The following is an 18,855-nucleotide window of genomic DNA, read 5'->3' as shown; positions in this document are numbered from 1 at the left end:
ATACTGGCTTTGGGTAGGGTGGTAGTGGCGAGGTGGTGAGAAGTCATGGATTCTGCATCTATTCTGAAGATAGAACCAACAGGATTAGTTCATGAATTGGACGTGAGGTGTGGTTTTATCAAGAAAACAAATTTCTAAATTTTAGGGCCTGAAAAATGGAAGAATGGAGAAAATAGTTGCATTTACTTTTATTCTTCCAGTGGGAGGAATATGTCGATAGGAGAAATTTCAGAGGCTAAATTTTGGACATCTAAAAAATTTTTTTAAATTTTTAAAATTTTTTTAACCTTACAGAAGAGTTATAAGACTAGTACAAAGAAATCTCATGTCTTCTTACTGAGATTTCCTAACTGTTACCATTTATCTGCATTTGCTCTCTCTCTAACCCTCCACCCCACATAGTCTTTTCCTGACATCATATACCTTCACCCCTAAATACTCTGGAGTGTAACTCCAGGAGACAAGGACGCCCCTCCTACACTACCACGGTCCACACCTCCCAGCCGCAATGTCTCCATTGCTGCCATCACCACCATCCAACCCACAGACTTCAGTTGGACTTCCAGTTGTCCTAGAAGTATTTCTTTCTCCTTTCTGACTCACAATGTTCTCTAGAACCTCTTGTTTAAGTATTTTCTAATCCGGAATAGTTTTTCAGTCTTTGCTGGCTCTCGAGTCCTTGTCTGTCTTCAAGAGTCCATTTCGTAGAGTGGCCCTCAACTTGGATGCCCCCAGGGTTCTCTCATGACCAGACTCAGGCCATGAGTTCTTGGCAGGGCTACCACAGAAACGATACCGTGTTCTGCGTAAATCAGGGGCTAACTGATTTTGACTTCTCCCACCGTGGGTGATATTCATGACCACCACCTGGTCGTGTTGGTGTCTGCTGGGTTTACCTGCTATGAAGCAACTCTTTTTCCCTTCATAACTGGTTGGTATTTGAGATGATCAGATAATATGTCCGTACCCTATTCCTCAACAAATCTTCACCCACCAGGTTTAACATATACTAGCAATTTCTGCCTCTATCAATTACTTGTATGATAGTTGCCAAGTGATTTTCTATTTACATCTTTCCTTCTACATATATTAGTTGGCATTCTACTGTAAAGAACTTTTCCTCCTTCCCCATTTATGTTTTCTCATATTCTTATTTTTGTTAATGGATCAGTGGATTATATAACTTACATATTTTATGATTAGATTAGCCCTTATTTAGCCATTAGAAGCCCTTCCAGTCTGACTTTTGTGTCCTTTTGACATGTTCCCTAATCATTCTTCAAGCAATTCTTTACTTTATGGTCAACAAGGTGTTCCAGGCTCATCTTGTACTTTTCCTGTGTCAGATATTTCTCTGGGGAGTCCTGGTACCTTCTGTTGTAGTCAGAATTTAGAAACCAAGATCTAATTACTTAGTGTGCTCACTGCTACTGTCACTTCATTGCTTCCAGACCAACTTAGTGGACATACCTAGGAAATACTTGTGTACATGTGTGTGCTTTATGTCTGTGCATATATAATACAGAAATATGTATCTGTATTTTTTTATTAAAGATTTTAAGCAATCTCTACACCCAGCATAGGGCTCAAACTCACAACCCCAAGATCAAGAGTCGCATGCTCCATGGACTGAGCCAGCCAGGCACTCCTAGTTCTATATTTTATATGGGAAATATTTAGAATATTATTTTATTATGTATTCATGTGTATATAGTTTGAATAGAATGATACGTGCAAACATACATCTGTAATTATCGCTCTGTTAGCCTGTGTGTGTCAAAAAACCCATGAGTGCATAATATTTCCAATCCAGTCTAACACTTGACTGTTCTTTTTAGTCTTTGCCATTTCCATATTTGTAAATGATATTTTTAAAAGATATTATTTATTTATTCCACAGAGAGAGGGAACACAAGCAGGGGGAGTGGGAGAGGGAGAAACAGGCTTCCTTCCGAGCAGGGAGCCTGACGTGGGCCTCGATCCCAAGACCCTGGGATCATGACCTGAGCCGAAGGCAGACGCCTAACGAATGAACCACCCAGGCGCCCTGTAAATGACTTTTTAAACAGGCAAAAACTTAGCTGCCGTTATCTCAATACATTTACTTACTTTCTAAGCCAAGTAACTTAATTGTTAAGTATAACTGATGATCTAGTCACACTGGCCATGCTCTCTGTCCACCACCTCTGGGACTGCTCCCTACCACCCCAATTTTTTAAAAGCTACCACACACATTCTCTTCCTGTGGCATCCCCTCCTTGTCGTTGCTGTGCTTCCTCAGACGCTCATGCCCTCCTAATCAGGTCTCTGTGCCAGGGTAAGAAGAAATGGGAAGATTTTAGACAACTTAAGTTTGAGATGGCAGTTACACAAAAAAGTGAAGACACCAAGTAATGGGTCAGGTTCTGTTAGGGAATGAATGTTATCTTTCAGTGTGTTAACAGTGTTCATTAGAGGATGGTGGAATGCTCTGGGCTCTGTCATGTTTTATCCTGTTCTGCACTAGTTAGCACATAGGCATCTTTCCCTGGGCTGGAGGGCTTTAACCTAGAATTTCTGACACCACTGTGCACACTGATCACTTGGATCTTGTTAACATCAGATTGCTTCCATTGCTCTGAGATGGAGTTTGAGTCTTCCTGTCTCCCAGGAGATACTGATATTGATGCCATTGGTCCTTAGACCACAAAGCTCTCATGGAAGCACTTCTTTGCTTTCAGTCCTTCACTGGCTCTTTCTTGCCCTCTGACGAAAGCTGCAGCTTCTGAGTGAAGGGGCTCCTCATGGACTGGTTTTTGGGGGCAGTCTCTTTTTCATAGCTTCTTCCCCTCTCCCTGGCCTCGATCCCCATGCACACATCCGGGCTTTGCAATGACACGGAAGTACTTGTAATCTCCTTAATAGACCTTGTTATTGCATAGTCTGTTTGCCGTCTTCCTTCCGCTTGACTACATTTTCTCTTCTTGGCTTACTTTGGTTGGCCCCATTGATGCACTACTTATGTTATCTTCAGAGTGGGTTACAGTCTTGCATTTAGCTTATAAGGAACCCTCAGCTTCTTTTATTCCACACTGTACTGAAATGGTTGAATCTACTGGCCTGATCCTCTTTGAGGCAGAGTAACCTCGTACCTACTGCTAACATGCAGTAGGTGCTTAGAAAGTGCTTACATTGATATGATACCGCTTATAAAATATTTTCAATAGGGGCGCCTGGGTGGCTCAGTGGGTTAAGCCGCTGCCTTCGGCTCGGGTCATGATCTCAGGGTCCTGGGATCGAGTCCCGCATCGGGCTCTCTGCTCGGCAGAGAGCCTGCTTCCTTCCCTTCCTCTCTCTCTGCCTGCCTCTCTGCCTACTTGTGATCTCTCGCTGTCAAATGGATAAATGAAATCTTTAAAAAAAAAAAAAAATATTTTCAATAATGACAGGTTTTCAACAGTGATTTTGGCCTTTTGTTTCTTCTATCCGTGAGTAGTACCTCCCATGTAAATGTAGTTTAGCAATGTTTTGGCCTTGGAATCAGACCAGGGATCAAATCCCAGCCCCGCCCCTTACTGTGACCTTAGGGCCAGTCATTCAACCCTCTACATCTCATCCCTAACATAAAGGTAATAATATTATTGGTACTGCCTAGTAACAGTGTTGTGAGAATTAAGATAAGTATGAAAGTATATAATAGCAAAGACATAGTAAGTACTCAGTAATGTTAATTGTATCATTAGGGCAAAAGAATGAAAACCAATTCCTACAAAGCGAGGAGATTTAAATGATCAGTGAAAATGGGCATACATCCATCATTTTAACATTCAATCCATGATATGTTTCCAAACTTGAGTGTTCTTACAGATTACTTGGGTGCCTGTTAGAAATATGGATTCATTAGGCCCAGTATGTCTGAGAAGACTGTCCAGGGATCTGCATTTTTCATGAATATTCTGGTTGATGTCAACTGCCCGTGGAACTCACTTTAGAAACCCTAGTGTTTCATAAAAGCACTGCCTTTAGGTCCCCTAACCATCAGATAATATGAAATGAGGAATTAGTAAGAGAAAATCAAGTCAAACTAAGAATAGATGATTAAAGTTGCCATGATGTTCAAGTTTCAGATGTTTAATGACTTTTATTTTTTCGCTTTTAACTTAGGATGTCTGAACAGGGACGAACGATCATCTTCTCCATTCATCAGCCTCGTTATTCTATCTTCAAACTGTTTGATAGCCTCACCTTGTTGGCCTCAGGAAAACTAATGTTCCACGGGCCTGCCCAGGAGGCCTTGGGGTACTTTGCGTCAGTAGGTATGCTTGACTTTTTCATACAATAAGATCCTTTACTAAAAGAAACCTGAAAGAGAGCAATGGAGGTCTCCAGAAGTGCTGTTTGGTCTTTGAGTAGACATACTATGGCTTCCACCACTCCAAAACATCTTTGGTGAGTTTGGTGCTAGAATTTTTCTTCACTTTACAGTGCTACCTTGTTCTTTAGTTTTCTTTCCTGTCCTATTCGAATATGCCTGCATACATATGTATGAATATTTCTACTGGGTCTATATCTGACCCTCTTCCCAGTTCTGGTGACCTTTCACTAACAGTTCAGTGAATGTGTTGGCCTTATAACCAGTTATCTGTCAGTCAACCGATTTGAAAAGGTCTCATAATATCCCCCAATATTTTGTCTTCTTGTTCAGATTATGGATCAGGCTTTCTTATGTCATTCCTTTTTACGGGATGTTGATCTGCTGTGGTTGGGATTCATGAAGATGCTACTTAAAATTTTCTAGTAACATTAAATTACAGATTTAGGCTTTGAGGGGGTATAAGAGACTTACCAGTCAATAGAATGACTCATTGTAAGTCTTACTTTGAGGGGTCAACACTTCTGACAGTTTTGGACTGCCTGGTTCTATTTAGAATGGAAATATATAATTTTTTTTATGACTCATGCAGTCTGTTTCATTTTAGAGGTATTTGGATAGGATTACAGATGGTGCTCCATGACTCCAAATACAGTTTTAAATATTCAATAGCCATCTTCTGAGATTTTTGTTTAATCTCTCTCATTTAAAGTTAATAAGCACACAAGGTGTAGGGAGTTTAGGGTAGTTGAACCTAATAGACTACAGGTCAATTTGAGTCAGAGGATCATGCCACAAGGAGTTGAGATAAGCATTCACCTGTGCCAGTCACATTCTCTTGGGAGTGCTGCTCTGGGGATTTGTTCTCTATATTGGAATTATGACAGCACAACGCATGATCATTTGGCAGGTGAACTGGGAGAACTGAACACACCCCTGGCCTCTCCCAGGTGCTGTCTTGCTGTGCCCGGGCATTTTTGCTTTAAGGAGCATTTGTCCTAGCTACAGCCTTTTTTTTTTTTTTTTTTTTTTAACTTAATTTTTTCCCCTTGGACCAAATTAGATTTTTGAAGCAGTTCTGATAAGCATCAGTGCACACTGATAGCTGTTTCAGGTCTCATTTGAGACCTGATGAATTCTGATGAATAAGGACCAGCTATTAACTTCAGACTTTTGGGGAGTCTAAGGTTGGCTTTGAGTATGTTGTTTTTCTGGAAGACGGAGCATTGTTGAAATTTCGTGTGATTGAATGTATAAAAAAGAAAGGGTAAATCAGTGAAAGGAGAAGAGGGGAGAAAAGAGAGAGAGTTGAGGGAGAAGTTGTTCTCTTCCCCTGCCTCACCTCTCTCACCCCTGAAAGTGAGTTTTTACTTTCCAAGACCAAGTTTATATACCTGAGTTGCCTTCTTTTTGTAGGTTACCAGTGTGAGCCTTATAATAACCCTGCAGATTTCTTCCTGGATGTCATTAATGGAGATTCCTCTGCTGTGAAACTGAACAGAGAGGACCAAGAGGGTGAAGGTATGTGAATCTGTTGAGAGTCACAGATTATTGTGAATGGAATTGGCCGAAGTTTAACCATGTGGCAGTTCAGGAAAACATGGCTTTGTGAATTTACATTAATGCTGTCCTCTGGTAATAGTTGTCTTAGTCCGTTTGGGCTGCCTACCAAAGATACCATACACTAGGTGGCTTAGACAATAATCATTTATTTCTCACAGTTCTGGAGCCAGAAGTCCGAGGTGAAGGTACTAAAGACTCAGTATCTGTGGAGAACCTGCTTCCTGGTTCAAATATGGGTGACCATCTTCTCGATGCCTCCTCACATGATGGAAGCAAGGAGGGGCCTCTTTTATAAGGGTTCTAATCTCATTCATGAGGGCTACACTCTCATACGACTTAATCACCCTTCAGATACGATCACATTGGGGATTGGGTTTTAGCATATAAATCTTGAGGGAACATAAACATTCACTCTATAGCACTGGTCAACATAGATTTTGTTTTCCGTGATTGGTGTATTTTTGACTGAATGTATACATGAGTATTCATGTGATAGTGTCACTTTTAAGGGGAAATTTCATTAAAAATACCCATTTATATAATGTTTTGAAATAAGAAACTTGGCAATTTATATATTTGCATATAGAAGAAAACAAGGACCAGGTTTGTATATCAGGAATTATAACTGCTTCTGGTAAGTAGTCTATTTTAAAAGAATTAGGGTTCAAGTGTTAGAGTTAGGAGAAGGCAGTAGGTTTGCTATATTCATAGGTTTATGGAAGCAGTTGGGCAATTAACTATTTTTCTAATATTGTAAAGTAATGACAGATCTAATGATTTTTTATACTCAAGCATTAGAATTATGATGTTAGGGAGGAACCAAAGAAAGGGGTAACAGGAAAATGGACTAAATCAGTTGTTATTTTATGAGTAATGTTTCCCTTCTTTATCCACCTTTATTCCAAAGTCAAGGAGACTGAAGAGCCTTCCAAGAGAGGTACTCCACTCATAGAAAAAATAGCTGAGTTTTATGCCAACTCTGACTTCCACAGAAAAACGAAAGATGAGTTAGATGAAGTCCTAAAGGGTCAGAAAAGGAAGAGCTCAGCCTTAAAGGAGATCACCTATGCCACCTCCTTCTGTCATCAACTCAGATGGATTTCCAGGCGTTCATTCAAAAACTTACTGGGTAATCCCCAGGCCTCTATAGCTCAGGTAACCTGGCAGATTCTTTGGATTATGCTGGGACATAACCATGTGGGAGCATTAGGTTCTGATATAATCTATATTAAGGTTATGCTTATCTTCTACTCAAGCTTCCATTTATTTATCTCCACTCCATTTGGGATATAAAAATAGCCAATAGCATAAGTGAAACACCATGAAATTTTTACTTATGGAAAACTTTTTTGGTTGTTTGTTTTTTTTTTTTTTACTACCTAATTAAGACTTCTTGTTGATTTAGACTAGCTGTAATGGGTAATCTTTGTTGAAAAATCTTTTCTTCAAAGATGGTGAAATGAAGTGTTTAGCCACATTTAGGGTTTTCTGGTGGCTGCACACATTCGTTTCCTAACTCATTGACTACATGTGCCATTTTGGGAGCTTGTATACAGGGGTGAACAAAATTGGTGAAAATAAAACTCCTGTTCTCATAGAGCTTGTTTTCCTATGAGGAGTGACAGGGGACAAATTCATACAGTAATGAACTAGATAGCAAGTCATATGGTAAAAGGAGCTATGGAGAAAGTTGAAGCACAGTGGGGGAGAAAGGAAGAGAAGAGAGAAAGAAAGGAGAGAGGGAGAGAGTGGAAGGGGGTTGATTGCATTTGAAGTCAGGAGGTCAGGGAAGCTGGCATCTAGATTCACTGAATGCAGCTGAAGGTCACGGGGGTCATCTGCTCTCTCAGGGAGGAGCCTGCGCAAGTGGTCTTCCTCATCATTGATCTTCTTCATTTAGGAGTTCTCATCTTAGGAAAGCACTAGGTACCTAAACAGTCGGCAATTAACACAACATAGTAAGCAGGCTTGAATTCTACTAAATAAGGCTATTTGCTCTCCCATTAACTTTCTTTTGATGAAAAGGAAATCATGTTCTTTTCCCCTTTGGCTGGCTCTGTTGGTAGTTGTTGATTAGTACCCCTTTATTGTTGTTATTCTCAGGTGCTCTGTTCTACAAACCCCTAGTATTACCAGTTCGTTGGTCCATCTTTTCTTTTTTAAAAATTTTTATTAATATGTAATGTATTATATACCCCAGGGGTACAGGTACAGGGCACATACCCTCCCCAATGTCCATCACCCGCCACTCTATCCCTACCCCCTTACCCCCCAACAACCCTCAGTTTGTTACCTGAGATTAAGAGTCTCTTATGGTTTGTCTCCCTCCCGATCCCATCTTGTTTCATTTTTTCCTTCCTACCTCCCACAACCCCCACCCTGCCTCTCAAATTCCTTGTATCAGAGAGATTATATGATAATTGTCTTTCTCTGAATTTTGCTTAGCATAATACCCTCTAGTTACATCCACATCATTGCAGATGGCAAGATTTCATTTCTTTTGATGGCTGCATAATATTCCATTGTGTATATATACTACATCTGTTGAAGTGGTCCATTCTTTTTAAGGAAATCAGTTTAGCCAGTTATTTGGGGGTTGTTGGTTTTATTTATTATCAGTCATTGGATTTCTGTTGAGTACCAAAAGATGGCATGTTGTTGGCACTACACTAATAGAATATTACTTGTTTCCTGGGGCACTTGGGTGGCATAGTCAGTTGAGTGGCCGACTCTTGGTTTCAGCTCATGTTGTAATCTCAGAGTTGTGGGACTGAGCCCTGAGTTGGGCTCCTTGTTCAGTGTAGAGTCTGCTTAAGACTCTCTCCCTCTGCCCCTTCCACCCCACCCCATGGGTGCATGAGATCTTTCTCTCTCTCCAATAAATAAATGAATCTTAAAAAAGATATGACTGACTTCTTAACCACATGAGCTGTAATTTTCGTACTTCGGTGCTGTTCCCTTTTAAGTATTAGTACTCAGAATCTCTGTCCCTCTTTAAGATATACTGCTAATTGCTCCAAACATTTTTGCTACTATAATTTTGTATTTCTCTCAGAATATGAACACTTCTGTGTACTATCAATCAAAGTTAAATTTTTCTTTTTTAAAGAGTAGATTTGATATCATTTGGAAACAGATATCATTGATATCTGATAAGTAAGGTTAGCCTTGTTTACCCATTTTTTTCAACAGTGAGATAATGTACTGGAGTTGATTCTTTAGTGTGATTTATACATTATATTTTTTTACTTGGAAAACAATGTAAATTTCTCTTTTTTCCAAAAGTGATTTTTAAGTATCTTGTCCAAGTCACACATACAGTAGTGCTGGGCAGGATGTGATTAGAATGTGGAGTTCTTTCTTTCTAAGTTTTTATTTAAATTCTAGTTAGCTAATATACAGTGTATTGTTAGTTTCAGATGTACAATACAGTGATTCAACACTTTGATACAAACCCTGGTGCTCATCACAAGTGCTCATCTTCAGCCCCATCACCTCTTTCATCCATCCACCCACCCATCTTCCCTCTGGGAACCATCTCTTTGTTCTCTATAGTTAAGAGTCTATTTCTTGGTTTGCCTCTCTCTTTTTTCCCCTATGATTGTTTTTGTTTCTTCAATTCCACATAGGAGTAAAATCATATGGTATTTGTCTTTCTCTGACTTATTTTGCCTAGCATAATGCTCTCTAGCTCCATCTATGTTGTGCAAATGGTGAGATTTCCTTCTTTTTTAGGATGAGTAATGTTTCATTGTATATACGCCACATCTTCTTTATCCGTTCATCCGTCGATGGACACTTGGGCTTTGTCTATAATTTGGCTATAGTAGATGATGCCGCAACATAGGGATGCATACGTCCCTTTGAATTAGGTAAATGATTTGTAAATAATTACCTTTCGGTAAATAATAGTAGTGCAGTTGCTGGGTCATAAGGTAGCTCTATTTTCAACTTTTTGAGGAACCACCGTACTGTTTTCCAGAGTGACTGCACCAGTTGGCATTCCCAGCAGCAGTGTAACAGGCGTCCCCTTTCTAGAATGTGGAGCTCTTTCTAATACAGCATAATTCTGCATCTTCTGTTGCTGGGCTTCCTTCAGCTGCAGACCCAGCCTAGTGCTGCCGGGCTGCGTGTTCACCCTGCTTGCCTCCTCAGTGAACTGTTTGACAGAAGGAGTCCTAACAGTGCTCAAATTCACGGAGCTCTTGTAAAACAAAGATAGAACACTGCATCTCTCTGAGCATCTGCTGTTCTGATTTGTACATACTGGCATGTTAGGATAGGAGCAGGCAAATCTTTTTTGTAAAGGGGTAGATAGTATATACTTCTGGCTTTGTAGGCCGTGTGGTCTTTGTCTCAGGTAGTCAACTCTGCCATTTTTGCAAGAAAGGAGCGATAGATAATACATAAACAAATGATCATAGCTATGATCCAATAAAACTTTACTGATGGACACAAATTAGAATTTCATCTAAATTTCATGTGGCAAGAAATAGTCTTCTTCTCTCACTCTTCGAGAAGAGTGGTAAAACCTGTTCTTAGCTAGAGGGCTGAACAGAAGTAGACCCTAGCTTACTGACCTTTGGTTTAGTGTTTTTAATCTGGTATGTATGTTTACTTCTTTAAGTGTTTGAATGTGAGGCTATTAAACTGCTTTATGGCTTCCTGCTGATAAATCTCATATTTGTAATATTACAGCCATGCTTAGATTTCAAGTAGTCATTTATGTGGTTCAGACTTTGCTTCTGATAATGCCATTTAACTAAAGGTTGTATTTGGATGACCTGGGAGTAAATGGATCATCTGTATAAAAGGATTTAATGTTTGTTTAATGTGCCATGGGTTTTTCTCATCAAACCAATTTGGAAAACACTATCATAACTCTTAGAGATTCATCTTTACATTGCGATATTTAATGTGTGACTATAGATTAGTGTTTTTTTTTTTTTTTTTTTTTTTTTTTAGATTTTATTTATTTTTTTGACAAAGAGAGACCCAGCAAGAGAGGGAAAATAAGCAGGGGGAATAGGAGAGGGAGAAGCAGACAACCTGCTGAGCAGGCAGCTTGCTGTGGGGGTTGATCCCAGGACCCTGAGATCATGACCTGAGCTGAAGGCAGACATGATTGAGCCACCTAGGTGCCCCCATTTTGTCAGTCTTAAAAACAAAAGTGATGTTTATGTAGTGTTCTTAGGAGTCCCCAAAGTGAGTAAGTGAATGTAGGTAAGAATGGCTAAGAAGCTTAGTTCTACACTGTTGGCTGTAGGTCCTTGGACAAAGGTTGCTAGAGGAGCTGTGACATGAGAAAGGCAGTGGCAGCATTTGAGTGCCCTCAGAGAGAGCTGGCTGAATGCTTTGGTGGCTATGACTTTGCACTTTTCCAGTGCAGGCAAGCCCTGTCCTCTAGGTCGGGTGGGTGGTCAGCTAACCCCTGTTTCCTTATCATGCAGAATAACATTGTTAGAATTTTTTTTATGTGTGCTCAAAAAATTGTATTTATTTATAATAGTAAGAGTAAAGATATCCTGTTTTTACTTGTACTTCTTGAAATATAAAACTGCATGTTCACTGGAACAAAAGGTTGAGAGTTCAGGTCAGAACTCTTATCCATTTGGACTTTACTCTTCCAATGACTTAGCCAGATGCTTCCATTGTTCTGCTGGCCTTCCCAGGCCTTGTAGCCTGAACTGGACCTTGAATTGGCCTGGTGAATCACTGGGAGGATCCTTGGCATTCAGGGGGTATTGTGTTCTGTCAGCCTCTCCAACATGGATCAGTTATTTTTTAATTTAGAAAGCAGTCTCATAACATACACTGTTTTATATTCACCCAAGGACTTTGAACCACTGGAAGCATGTATCTCAATGGAGAAATTTAATTACATATCTTGTAATAATAAATGGTGTATTAAGTTTTTGTCTGGCATTAAAACTTGTTTTTCTTTTTCTTTTTGAAAAGATAATTGTAACAATCATCCTGGGATTGGTTATAGGTGCCATTTTCTATGATCTAAAAAATGATCCTACAGGAATCCAGAATAGGTAAGTAAATTTGGATCTTGATTGTGAGAAAGTGCTGTTACATCTTTCAAGTAATGAAAATTCATTAAGAATTTGGATTTGAGACAAGTACAGAGTCAACTGAGGATCAGGATAAGTCAGTGAATTGCAAGCTGAATGTGTGTGGGGGTGTGTGTCTTTATACATATATAAATATGTAATTTGTACAGATTATACAGGTTGTTAATTTTTACTGTCTTGACCAGTTTTAAGCATATAGTTCAGTGACATTAAATACATTCACATTACTTTGTAAAATAATTTATTTATTTATTTAGAGCATGTGAGCATGGGGAATGGTAGAGAAAGAGAGAGAATTTCAAGCAGAGTCTGCACTGAGTGCAGACCCTGATGTGGAGCTTGATTTCATGACCCTGAGATCATGACCTGAGCCAAGATCAAGAGTCAGATATTTAACCGACGGAGCCATCCAGGCTCCCCAGTACATTCACATTATTGTACAACTATTAGAACCATCCAACTCCAACTCTTCATCTTCCGAAACTGCATCTCTGTACATATTGAACAACTACTCCTCATTCTCCCTTTCTTTAGTGCCTGGAAATGGCCATTATACTTACTGTCTCTGAGTTTGACTACTCAAGGTACTCATATAAGTGGAATCATACAGTATTTGTCCTTCGGTGACTGGCTCATTTTCCTTAGCATAGTTATCTTCAAGGTTCACCCATATTGTAGCATATGTCAGGATTTCTTTTCTTTTTTTTTTTTTTTTTAAGATTTTCTTTATTTATCAGAGAGAGAGAGGGAGAGAGAGCAAGCGAGCACAGGCAGACAGAGTGGCAGGCAGAGGCAGAGGGAGAAGCAGGCTCCTTGCCGATCAAGAAGCCCGATGTGGGACTCGATCCCAGGACGCTGGGATCATGACCTGAGCCGAAGGCAGCCGCTTAACTAACTGAGCCACCCAGGTGTCCCAGGATTTCTTTTCTTTTAAAGGCTGAATAATATTCCATTGTATGGAATACCATATTTGTTTATGCATTTCTCTGTCCTTGGACACTTGGGTTATTTCAGCCTTTTCGCTGTTGTGAATGTTGGAGAGGAAGAATTTCCTCTGCCATTCAGAGTCCTTCTAGTAGGACTAAGCATCACATTAACATGAAACAGATTAACAGGAGAAAATCAAATTTAATAGCATGTGTACAGGTAATCCACACAGACATGCAAATTCCAAAAGCAGTGAGATAACACGATGCTTATATGAATTAAGGAGAAGGGTGGTTAGGGTAAGGGAAGAAAGACCTTAGCAAAAAGTTGGGAGATGTTTGGAAAACAAAGGTTGCCCTCTTTATGCAAATAAGTTTCTTAGGCAAAGAGGCATCTTTCTTAATGGCTCTCTCCCTGGTACAGGTTCTCCTTTCCAACGTAAATTTAGGCAGTTGAGGGGAATATAAGAAGTTTTTTTTTTTAAGAAGATTTTATTTATATATTTGAGAGAGAGAGAGAGAAAGATGAGAGATAGAGAGTATGAGAGGGGAGGGTTCTGAGGGAGAAGCAGACTTCCTGCTCAACAGGGAGCTCAATGCAGAACTCGATCCCGGGACTCCAGGATCATGACCTGAGGCAGTTGCTTAACCAACTGAGCCACTTAGGCACCCCGTAAGAAGTTTTTTTTTCTTTTATTTATTTATTTGACAGAGAAAGCACACAATTTCATGCACAAGCAAGGGGGGAGAGGCAGACAGAAGTAAAGGGAGAAGCAGGCTCCCTGGTAGGAGCCATACTCAGGGCTTGATCCCAGGGCCCCAGAATCATGACCTTAGCTGAAAGCAGATGCTTAAATGACTGAGCCACCCAGGTGCCCTGAGATGAAAAGTTTTCCTGAGTCTGCAGGCCTTGAATGCTTTTTTTTTTTTTTTTATTGCTTTTAACTCAAAATAATTTTCATGTTGCTGTGACCCCCATCTTGGAGTGGCCTGCCCTTTGCCCCTCCTTGAGCAATGCTGCTATGCACGTGGTTGTACAAATAAGTATGTCTCAATCTCTGCTTTAAATTCTTTTGGATTTATATTCAGAAGTAGAGCTATTGGATTATTTGAAATATTTTATCTTCCACAGCAGTTGTATCATTTTGACATTCCTACCAGCAGTGCACAAGTGTTTTAATTCCTCTACAACATTACCAAACAGTATTTTCTGTTCTTTTTCCTTTTCTTTTCTTTTTAAAATAATAATAGCCATCCCAGTTGGTGTCAGGGGATGTGGTTTTTTGATTTGCATTCCCCTCATGATTAGTGATATTGAGAACTTTTTCTTTTTTCTTTCTTTTTTTTTTGTTTTTAAGATTTTATTTATTTATTTGAGAGAGAATAAGTGAGAGCATGAGAGAGGAGAAGGTCAGCGGGAGAAGAAGACCCCCCAAGGAGCTGGGAGCCCGATGAGGGACTCGATCCTGGAATTCAGGGATCATGACCTGAGCCAAAGGCAGTTGTCCAACCAACTGAGCCACCCAGGCACCCTATTAAGAACCATTTCTTGTGCTTATTGGCCATTTGTGTATCTTCTTTGGGGAAATCTTCTGTGGAGAAATCCTTTGCCCATTTTTTAATTGGAGATTCAAATTATTGAACTATAAGTGTTCTTTATATATTCTGGATATTAATCCCTTATCAGGTCTAAATTTGCAAATATTTTCTGACATTCTGTGGATCATCTTTTCACTGTTGAGTGTCCTTTGAAACACAGAAGTTTTAAATTTTGATGTAGTCCAGTTTATCTGTTTTTTCTTTTGTTTGTAAATAATTTTTTTCTATTTTTTTGATTTGTTTGCTCGGGGGAGGTGGATGACACTCAGGTTTTTCTGTTATATGGTTAGCGCTTACGTTCATTTACCTTACCGAGTTTTAGTCATCATGTGCCCTTAAAAATATTTTTTCATGATGAGATTTGGTAATGGGCTCTAGCATGTTCTGAATGTCTATGCTCAGCAGTGTCAAAGACTGCAGACTTCTCCTTATACTTCATGTACAAAGCTGTTCTATGCCAGGCACTATGCTCTGTGTTTTAAATCATGGATACGGATTTCTGCCCCAAGAGATGGGGGTGTTATCCCCATTTTGCCAGAAGGATATGATGAAAGTTGCAGTAGCTTACGTTGAATCTGTTTTGATGTCGGATTGTTTACAAAAGAAAGAATAAGCATAAAATTCAATTCCTCACTCAAGTAAAATAAATTATCTCCTGTATGGGATCAGATAGTGTTACTCCATGTTGAAATTATTATGGAAGCTTATTTCCAGAGTTATATCACTGCTATTCCTTTTACTTTCTCTGAAGGGTATGGGGTTCTCTCACTTGCTTCCAAGCTTTCTAGTCATTGATGATCTGTACCCATTGCAAATGCTGTATTTTTACCAAGCACAGAATATAGGTCACAGGATCTATTGCCCATGGACCTTTTGTGTTGTGCAGTGGGAAGTATTTGGAAAAGTATTGAAAAACCTGTCCTCAACTGGAATTTTAAAGAGGAATTGGGTATCTAACCATTAGAATTCTTGGTAGAAGAATCCAGAGAAATAAAGAAGAGGTTTAGCAGTTTCTTCAAATGTTTTCTGGAGAAATAGTTCTTTGGATTTATTTTAATTTGTATTTTTGACATAAACTTGCTGCCACTTTTTTGTCATTTGAAATTGCTTAGGAGGCCAGTGGTTTGGTTCTCTTTGGGATTGAATTATCCCAAAGACATGCTCTTGGCTCCTTTTCTTTCTTTCTTTTTTTTTTTTTTAAAGATTTTATTTATTTATTTGACAGAAATCACAAGTAGGCAGAGAGGGAGGAAGGGAAGCAGACTCCCCACTGAGCAGGGAACCCGATGTGGGGCTTGATCCCAGGACCCTGGAACCATGACCTGAGCCAAAGTCAGAGGCCTTAACCCACTGAGCCACCCAGGCGCCCCTCTCTAACTAACAAGCTGGGTTTAATAGTATATGAGCTTCTGTGGCCTAATATTTACCTTACAGGCTTGTGGTGGTTACTAAGCAAATTAATATAAACAGAAAAGATATTTTAAAAAATATTTGGATCAATAAGTAGATATTACAGTCATGGATTACCAGTGTGAAAAGAATTTGAATACCTTGCATTATTTAGCAATAAAAACTATTTACTATAAAACGAACCATATGATTTAGAAGTAATAGCAGTATCTCCTAGTTCAAAATCATGATGAACATAACAGTGTTATGGATATAAGGCTTAACAAATTGAGCTAAATTGTTGCGTGTCCCATCTTTCTTTCTTTCTTTCTGCATGTTCCTTGTTTCTGAAATTAGCTTTTACTTTGCTAGTAGACTTACTTGTGTGGAAAAAGTTACATAGCCTCCTGTGTACCAGTTCTGGCTATTTTCTGTTCATTAATTATTGTATAAACATTTACTTATAAAACAGTCTGTTCTCAAAGATAAATAAATAAATAAAAATAAAACATTCTGTTCTCTCAGTTCTTTCTTTCTTTTTTGGTGTTAAAAATGATTACTAAGTGTCTATGAGCTTTTTTTTTTTGAGAGGCTGTACACTTGGGTTTATATATTTTTATTTTTATTTATTTATTCTTTTTTTAAGATTTTATTTATTTATTTGACAGACAGAGATCACAGTAGACAGAGAGGCAGGCAGAGAGAGAGAGGGAAGCAGGCTCCCTGCCGAGCAGAAAGCCCGATGCAGGACTCGATCCCAGGACCCTGAGATCATGACCCGAGCCGAAGGGAGTGGCTTAACCCACTGAGCCACCCAGGCGCCCCGGGTTTATATATTTTTAAAAGTGTTCTCTTGTATTCTTGTGTCATTTAAATGATGGGTCACTTTAGCTCTTTTAGTGTCAACTCATGTCCTCAATGTCAATGAAATGGTTTGGTTATAAAGGGAAGCCCAACACCAGTTTTTGGAATGTTGGCATGCTTTCATAACATGCGTTTGTGTAGCAAAGTGTAGATTAACTGTGACTTTCCTTTTAAAGCCTTAATTATTTTACTGAGAAAGAAGCACTAGTAGTCTTCCTTTTCCTACAGGTACACAGATTTTTCCTTTATAAACATCATTTTGTTTTCTTTCTTTTTTTTTCTTTTTAAAGCTTTTATTTATTTATTTGACAGTCAGAGATCACAAGTAGGCAGAGAGGCAGGCAGAGAGAGAGAGGGAAGCAGCCTCCCTGCTGAGCAGAGCCTGATGCGGGGCTCAATCCCAGGGCCCTGAGACCATGACCTGAGCTGAAGGCAGAGGCTTAATCCACTGAGCAACCCAGGGGCCTGATACTTGTTGATTTGTTAGTTAAAATTCAAGATGATAATATTTTTATGACCTACATATTCATCAGCACAGACTGCCATCACAAAGAACCATAGGCTGTGTGGCTCAAACAATTGTCTAAACAACAATTTCTTATACTTCTAGAGATCAGGATCTAGAGATCCATGGTCAGATTCCAATGAGAGCTATCTTCCTGGCTCACAGGTGGCTACCTTTTTGCTGTGTCCTCACACGGCAGAGAGAGTGCACTCTGATGTCTCTCCCTTGTCTTTTAAGGGCGCTAATCCCATTGTGAGGCCCTACCCTCATGACCTCATCTAAATCTAATTACCTCCCAAATACACTGTCTCTAAATATCATCACGTTGAAGGTCCGGGCTTTAACGTAGGAATGTGGGGGAGAAACAAGTTTAATCCATGGCAGCCCAGGACAAAGACTTCCAGACTGTGCTTTGTGGGCTCTGAGGGGTACCACTGTAGATACCCAGAGATGGGGGGGAGAAGGCTGATGGCGCGCATACTTCCCTGTTTTAACCAGAACAGTTTCTATTTAATGTTATGAGGTATCCTTTGAGGAGAGCATTTTGCAATTAGAAAATTGACCTAAGAATGTTTCACTGACTGCACTGCTTCCCCCCGCCCCCCACTTTTCTTTCATTGCAGGTCAGGGGTGCTCTTCTTCCTGACGACCAACCAATGTTTCAGCAGTGTGTCAGCTGTGGAGCTCTTTGTGGTTGAGAAGAAACTCTTTATGTGAGTAGGTCTCTGTTCCAGGAAGGGGACTCTCCGGTATCAGGGGCTGTTGGTCAAACTGGTCATATCCAGTGTTGGGCCACAGCTTGGTTCCTGGGGATTGCCCACGTTAATTGAGAAAAAGCAGCCAGAGGTTGTGAGGACAATCATTGAGCATGTAGGGCTTGATACTAAGGGGAAAAGGAGTTCAAGATTAAGGCAGAGCCAGCAAATCCAAATGCTGCAGAAAAAGCAAGCGATAAAGGGGTAAAAAAGGATTTTTTGTTTTTAAACAGATGAGAAGTCATGATGGCTCACACAGGCAAAGTCAGAGGGGCTTGGTAGAGAGAAAGTAGTAGGCTGAGCAGTAAATATAAGATGTGGAGGTCAAGCTGACAAAGAATGTGGACCTAACTTAGCCCTCAATGGAAGGGAAATGGAAGGAGCCAAAGGGCAGAGCCTTAAAATAAAGGGCTCTTTTGTTTCTTGTGTTTTTCAAAGTTGGACAAGATTTGCCCATATTCCCATACTGAAGAAAGGAATCATTCTAGAGGGAAAGAATGATATTGGTGGAGGAGTTTGGAATTACCGGAGGAAGATGCCAGGAAGAGGAAGGGATCTAAAACTGGAGAGGGAAGGAAGCAGGATTTGACAGGGATGTGTGGTTGAAAGGTGTGATTGTTGAAGGAAGAAGTGCCATTTTCTTTTTGTCATGAGAGTTGAGTAAGTGATCCAGGGCTGCTTTAGGAAGCTTGGAGGATAGCAGAGCCGCCACCTTCATAATCAGAAGTGGAAAGAAAGTAAAGCCTGTACCATAACTGAGCTCAGCTACTGGAGTGCTATTCTTCAAGGAGAGCCAGTGTTGGAAGAGAGGAAGGAGATGCAG

The 18,855-nt window shown here is 39.8% G+C and overlaps 1 protein-coding gene across 4 annotated transcripts in view; it reads left to right on the top strand.

Annotated features, from left to right (window-relative positions):
* Positions 1-18,855, top strand: part of ABCG2 (ATP binding cassette subfamily G member 2 (Junior blood group)) — a 159,465-nt gene that overhangs the window by 131,054 nt on the left and 9,556 nt on the right. For all 4 annotated transcript variants that reach the window (XM_032332840.1, XM_032332842.1, XM_032332841.1 and 1 more), the window contains 5 exons: positions 4,144-4,295; positions 5,768-5,872; positions 6,822-7,069; positions 11,873-11,955; positions 17,901-17,990. In XM_032332840.1, coding sequence (XP_032188731.1) covers positions 4,144-4,295; positions 5,768-5,872; positions 6,822-7,069; positions 11,873-11,955; positions 17,901-17,990 — 678 coding nt within the window. The remainder of the gene's footprint in view (positions 1-4,143; positions 4,296-5,767; positions 5,873-6,821; positions 7,070-11,872; positions 11,956-17,900; positions 17,991-18,855) is intronic.

This window comes from Mustela erminea, chromosome 2, assembly GCF_009829155.1.
Source record: "Mustela erminea isolate mMusErm1 chromosome 2, mMusErm1.Pri, whole genome shotgun sequence".
NCBI classification, from domain to species: Eukaryota; Metazoa; Chordata; class Mammalia; order Carnivora; family Mustelidae; genus Mustela; species Mustela erminea.
This window is presented reverse-complemented; position numbering and strand designations above follow the sequence as displayed.